The 6,379-nt window shown below is 61.0% G+C and overlaps 1 protein-coding gene across 1 annotated transcript in view; it reads left to right on the top strand.

Annotated features, from left to right (window-relative positions):
• The first annotated feature begins 5,236 nt into the window (after nucleotides 1–5,236).
• Agxt (alanine-glyoxylate aminotransferase) overlaps nucleotides 5,237–6,379 on the top strand; it is a 15,712-nt gene continuing 14,569 nt past the window's right edge. Inside the window, 2 exon segments of the mRNA XM_013033671.1 lie at nucleotides 5,237–5,547; nucleotides 5,639–5,831. Of these exon segments, the coding sequence (XP_012889125.1) occupies nucleotides 5,254–5,547; nucleotides 5,639–5,831 (487 nt within the window). The 5' untranslated portion in view covers nucleotides 5,237–5,253.

Raw genomic sequence — 6,379 nt, 5'->3', positions numbered from 1 at the left:
CACACACACACACACACACACACACACACAGTTCTAAGGAGAAATGCTAATACATTCTGCTTCAGTCATTGTGCGCCATGTCCTGCATCAAATACCATACTGGACCCCATAAGTGTGACAGTTAGTTGCACAGCTTTAGCAATGACGCACCGCGTACAGTCCAGGGCGGGGCGAGGTGACACACGGAGGAGAGAATTCTGAATGAGCACTCAATAGGTTTCCTATAAAGTTGAAAGGAATCTCTTGTTTGCTAGCTTTGCTGCTCATATTCAATATTTCTATGGCACTTCTTCTCAAAGCGAAGGAAGAGAAATGTGCTAGATGTAAACATTGGAAGGAAAGAAACGTGACTGCTATTTTAAGATAAGATAGTTTCACTGCTTAGGAAATTTAAGAGACAAATAAGAAATACTAGAAATGTGGCCGGACAGCAGAGAACCGGGACACGTTCCGCCGTGAGCAGGAACCTGCAGGGAGTGCACGCGAAGAGGCCAGGGGCAGAGGAGCGGGCGGCACGGGCGAGGCGCTCACGCGCAGGCCGAGCCTGGATCCTGCCGCTGAGCGGGCGAGGCGCTCACGCGCAGGCCGAGCCTGGATCCTGCCGCTGTTCTCTCTCGGCCTCCGAAGCTGTGGGCATTCCCATCTGGCCCAGCAGGCCGGCCGGCTGCTGGCCGCGAGGTAGACCCCACTGACCCTTTAAAGAAGAGGAAGGCCCATGCATGCAGCCCAGCCCTCCATGTCAGTGGCACAAGACCAGAGGAGACGCGCTCACATGGACACTGCGGACTGTTTAACGTCCCCGAATTGGAAGCCGCCTAAGTGCCGGTCAGTAGAAGAATAGGAAAATGAAGCGCACGGAGCTCCTAAACCCGGAACCCAAGCAACTGGGAGAGACGCACTGTGTGTGCTAGGAATATTTTCTACCAGCATACAGCTTGCTTAGTTACTCTCTCTCTCTCTCTCTCTCTCTCTCTCTCTGCCAGTCTTGGAGCTCGAACTCAGGGCCTGGGCACTGTCCTGAGCTGCGTTTGCTCAAGGCTAGCATGCTACCACGTGAACCACAGCACCACTTCTGCCTTTTTCTGTGTATGTGGTACTGAAGAATCGAACCCAGGGACTCATGTGTGTGAGGCAAGCACTCCAGCACTAAGCCACCTTCCCAGCCCCTTAATGTTGTTTTTGATGAGCAAGTTTCCAAATTTTTCTCTTACGACCATGCTTTCTTGGGTCCTCAGAGGTCTCTGTCCACAAGCGGCCCTCGATACCATGTTGTCCTCTGCCTCCCCTGCGTGAGCCCAGGCTGGCTGTGGCAGCTCTCCGCTCCCTGTCGAAGGCTCTGCTTGCTGCGTGGGGTCTGCTTGCGCTCCGTCTGTCCCATTGATCCCTTTGTCCTTCCCTGTGCAGACTCCACGGTGTTGATTACACAGATCCTCTGCAACATTTTGGAATCGAGGCCTCATGCAAAAGTTAGGAAAATATGAACATTTGCTAAATCTGGGGCTGGGCACATGAGTCTTGAAACCTGTTAAAATACTTCAAAGCAACTCTCATTAAACCTGTCACGGAGGTTACTACAACCACACCACCACAGTTCTAAAAAGGACAGAATCGGTGTTATCATAAGTGCATCAGAAGCCACACGCTACTCTGTCATGGCTGACAGAGGACAGTGCTGGGGCCGGGCCTGCCTCCCACTGCAAATGGGGAACAGGCCCCAGCAGAGGGTCTAGGAGTCGCTGAGGTGCCCGGGGCCCAGCCACCAAGAGGCTCAATGTGCCCCAGAGCCTCTGGAGCCCACGTTGGAGCCTAAGCTGGTCAGGATGAGCCCTGGGGCTCTGAGCAGGGCTTGAGTAGCAGCCGGGGACACAGCACCATCTACAGCAGGCTGCCGTCCGCCTCCTTAGGCAGCTCCAGTGTCCCGGCTCAGGCAGGCAGGATGCCGGGAGCGGCTCCCTGGACCCGTCACCGGAGGGCCCCACTGGGCCCCACGCCTGGCTCTGGGGACGGCTTCTCTCCTGCCTCAGTTTCCCCATGTGTAACCCGGGAGCCTCTCCAGGACCAGGCTCCCACCCCTCAGCCTCTCGAGCTCCATCTGAGGCCCCGGGTGACAGCCCTGGAGGCGGCCCAGGTCGAGGGGACACTGCAGACCAGGCTGGCAGCAGATGTGGCTGGAATGGAATCCTTTCTTAGATCTTGGCAGCAGAGGGGCTGACCTTGAGGGGGGAGTTGGGGATCAATGCCTCTGCCCCCTGTTGGTGAGAAGTGTGTGTGAGGGCAGCCAGGCCAGAGCAGACGGCACCGCACGCCCAGCCTCCCCGGGGCCAGGATGACATGGCTTCCCCAGGCCGGCCTGGCCCCGCCGCTCCCCAGGTACCACGGGGGGGCACCAAGGGGAGGGGGTCGGGACACACGGGCAGGAAGAGGGGGAAGAGCTCAAAGAACCCCGAGAGCCGTGTCCTGGGACCCGTGGTCTAAGCCACCAGCTTGGAGACCAAGCAGCCTCCCCAGCACGGCTAGGAAAGAGGAGGTAAACTTGGGGCTCACCTGGACCAGCTCCGGGGCGACCTGGGGTCCTCCCCATAGCACTAGGCTGTGTCCCCCTTGTAGGACTAGACCATGGTCCTCCCTGCATAGAGGGATGAGGGGTGGGGTGGAGGATGAGGGGTGGGGGTCAGGATGAGGGGTGGAGGATGAGGGGTGGGGGTCAGGATGAGAGGTGGAGGATGAGGGGCAGAGGATGAGGGGTGGGGGTCAGGATGAGGGGCGGAGGTGGAGGATTAGGGATGGGTGTGGGGGTGAGGGGATGGGGGAATGGAGGAGGAGGGATGGGGGTGGAGGACCCTCAGAGCACTGGAATGGAAGATTGAATGAAGGCAGCGTGGCTGGGTCATTAGGGGGGTCTGAGCCCCACAGGCTCTCTGTCCAAACCTCCATCCGAGCCCTGCGCCCCAGGGCCCCTGGGTGCCTCTAATTCATTCCTGTGGGACAGGATCAGTCCTCCTCCAAGCCGCTGCCTGGACCCTGCTTCCAGCCAAGGCCGAGGCCTGGGTCCTAGCCTGGCCCTGCTGCTGCCCCAGCCCAGAGCTCAGGGCCTGGAGCAACCACAGCCACAGCCACAGCCCCCACTTCCCCTGCTCCGGAAGCTTCCATTTGCAAATCCAGGTCTGGCAGGCTCCCCGCGGCCTCCCCAGGCGGGTGTGCCCCTGCCTGCCCCGGCCTGGCCTGCTCGCTGGAGGTCACGGCCACCAGGCTCCGAACTCCTCAGCGGCCGTCTCCCGGGCCCAGGCAGAGTCAGCCGCCCATGGCGTCCTTCCCTGGGCAGGGTCTGGGTTCTGTTGTCTCCATCCTTATGGGCATGAAGTGCCCCCATCCCCGGGCCTGGTCCCCAGGCGGTGCAGCCAGCGGGAGGGCGCCGGTGGTCTAACCACTGGCCGAGAGTCACGGGACGGCACTTTCGGGGTGGGGCCCAGTCTCTCCACACAGCCTCCCACCTCGGCCCACCCCGGCCTGCGGATGACGGCCCAGCCGCCATGGACGAGAACTTAGAACCTTGAGCCACAGCATTCACTCCATGCCCGCCCAGCCCACTGCCTGGAGGAAGAGTAGATTCTGCTCCTCCGAGTGAGCTGGGGCAGCCCTGCAGCCACGAGGTGGCGCTAGCTCCCACGCAGTGCCGGTGGAGGGGAGCTGGGGAGTCCGAGCCTGACTGCATCCCCTCCGCGGGGGGCGGGGTGGAGGGGTTCCTCAGACCCGTGCCCCGGTAACGCCCCACGGCCCATCTGTTCAAGCAGCCAGGGGCTGAACTGCCCGGTGGTGGGGCGGGCTGGCAGAGGACATGCGTTTCTCCTCCCTCCTCTACCCAGGGCAGGATGGCAGAGTCAGGATGGAGACTGGCCTCTCCAGGGCCTCCCTCCTTGGCTGTAGAGCCCCCCTTCTCCAGCCTCCTCCTGTAGTCACCCCGCTGTCCAAGGCTGGGTCCCAGCCACACCGGGTTAGAAACTGCCCTCCTGATCTTGTTTAACCTGATGGCTGCCTCTCTTCAGTGTCTCCACAGGCAGCCTTGTTCTTAGGTTCTGGAGCTGGGCTTCAGCATGTGGATTTGTGATGACAGAGCCCGTGTACCACCCAGGCCTGGTGGGTGGCATCTCCCCGGCCTCTGTGTCTGTGATCCACTGTGTCTCTCGGCTGGTGGCGTCCAGGACTCGATGGGCCTCAGCTTCACACGGACGGGCACCCCCTGGGCAGACCTTGGCGCAGTCCTGCCTGTCCACGTGGCCACGGGTGTCCTGGAGGCTGCTCTCCCTGGTCCTGTGTCTCCCCGAGTCTGCGTGCTTTCCGTTTCATTCATGACCATTTGTTCCCACGTGACCAGTACATAGGATTGTCGATGGTGATGGTAAATAAACAAAACAGGCTAACAAACAGCGTGCCAGCATGGCAGAGCAGGGACCAAGCTGTCAGCACCGAGGGCGGGGAATGTGGACCTGACAGCCAGAGAGTTCATCCAATCACGTGTTTCCCAGAGCGAAACAAAGCCACAGGACTGAAGGTGTGGTTCAACGATGACTGAAGGCCCCGAAGACAGAGGAAGAAGCAGCGTCTCAAGAAGCTGGAAGTGGGGCTGGGAAGGTGGCTCAGTGGTAGAGCGCTTGCCTTGCATGCATGAGGCCCTGGGTTCGATTCCTCAGCACCACATAAGCAAAAAGAAAAAAGCCGGAAGTGGTGCTGTGGCTCAAGTGGTAGAGCGCTAGCCTTGAGCTGAAGAGCTGAGGGACAGCGCCCAGGCCCAGAGTTCAGGCCCCACGACCAGACGCTCCCCCACCCCCCGCCAAAAAAAAAAGAAGCTGGAAGGTGTTTGAGGGACGGCGGCCTGAGTGTAAAGCAGCATCTTTGTAATGGTGCCTTTTCATGCTGTGAGTGCCCGGTTCACGGCGCAGGCCTCTGCCGGGCAAACCGCTGTACTTAAAGTGTGCTGTGATATGTAACAACTCGGAGGTAGGACAGAGTTGAAATATTTAGTCAGAAAAAACGCGAGGGGCCCTGGACCACCGTATCCGATCAGTCCGAGACCCTTTCAGAAGCACCTTTCACACTGCAGTCCAGCAGGTCACTGGCTGTGGCCGAGGCTGGAGGAGCAAGTGGACGCCTCTCCACGCTGTTTATCTTTGACCGGAGTCCAAAGGCTCCGCTCCCCGAGGTGAGGCTCGATATCTGGGCATTCTGGCAGCAGGATAAACATGGATGGGGGTTTAAATGACCTGTGGGCAGGGCCCTATCCACCAGTCCTGGCCTCTGAGTCCAGCGCAGGACCCGCTGGGAATGCTCCGGGCACTGACCAAGGCCAGTGTGCCCTGGGCCCCGCGCAGCAGGCTGGATTGCAGCATGGCCTCCCATCCGCTGCTGGTGCAGCCCCCTGACACCCTCCGCAGACCGCTCCACGTCCCCAGCCGGCTTCTGCTGGGGCCGGGCCCCTCTAACCTGCAGCCTCGGGTCCAGGCGGCTGGCCGACTGCCCGTGATCGGCCACATGCACAAGGAGATGTTCCAGGTAAGTCTCTCGGGCAGGTGGGCCCCCACTGGGGGTGCCCACAGCGGGGCAGAGCCGGGCAGCAGCTCTGATTCCCGTGCCCACCTCCTAGATCATGGACGACATCAAACAGGGCATCCAGTATGTGTTCCAGACTAAGAATGCCCTCACACTGGCGGTCAGCGGCTCCGGACACTGCGCCCTGGAGACCGCCCTGTTCAACCTCCTGGAGCCTGGGGACTCTTTCCTGGTTGGGGTGAATGGCATCTGGGGACAGCGAGCTGCCGAGATTGGAGAGCGCATTGGTAAGGGAGACGGGCTGTGTGTGGCCCGGCGTGGCCCTGCATGGCCTTCTGGGTCATAGGTGTCCCTCACTCCGCAGACGCCGGCCTGTCTGTCCCAGCGGTGCCCCTGTGTCCTCCAGCACCCCACCCCCAGCCCACTGTGCCCCTCGGCCCCCCATCCCACCCCCTCCACCCCCTCTTCCAGGCAGGAGTCAGGGTTCCAGGGGACCCGGACCTCAATGGGCCAGCTCCATGGGGCAGAGTACAGCAGCCCTCTGTTCCCCCTGGGCTCCGGGAATTCGGGATAGCTATTTCTGAGAGAGGGCGGGGGTGTGGGAAGGGCCCTTCATCTGGGGAGCCAGGCGCGGCTGAGCCTCAGAACAGGACAGGATCCCAGGGGCTGGCCCTCCTCGAAATCCCAGAGCCATGCACCCGCCCCAGTGGCCGGCATGGACACGGTGACCCAGCAGGGTTCCCTGGGGAGGACAGCTACCAGACTGGCAGCCCACGGTGGCTTTGAGGACTGCCTGCCACCATCCCAAGTGCCACGCTGGGGGGAGCGCTGGCCG

The sequence above is a fragment of the Dipodomys ordii genome, unplaced genomic scaffold (assembly GCF_000151885.1).
Source record: "Dipodomys ordii isolate 6190 unplaced genomic scaffold, Dord_2.0 Scaffold174, whole genome shotgun sequence".
NCBI classification, from domain to species: Eukaryota; Metazoa; Chordata; class Mammalia; order Rodentia; family Heteromyidae; genus Dipodomys; species Dipodomys ordii.
The sequence above is the reverse complement of the archived record's forward strand: the minus strand, read 5'-3'. Positions and strand labels throughout refer to the sequence as shown.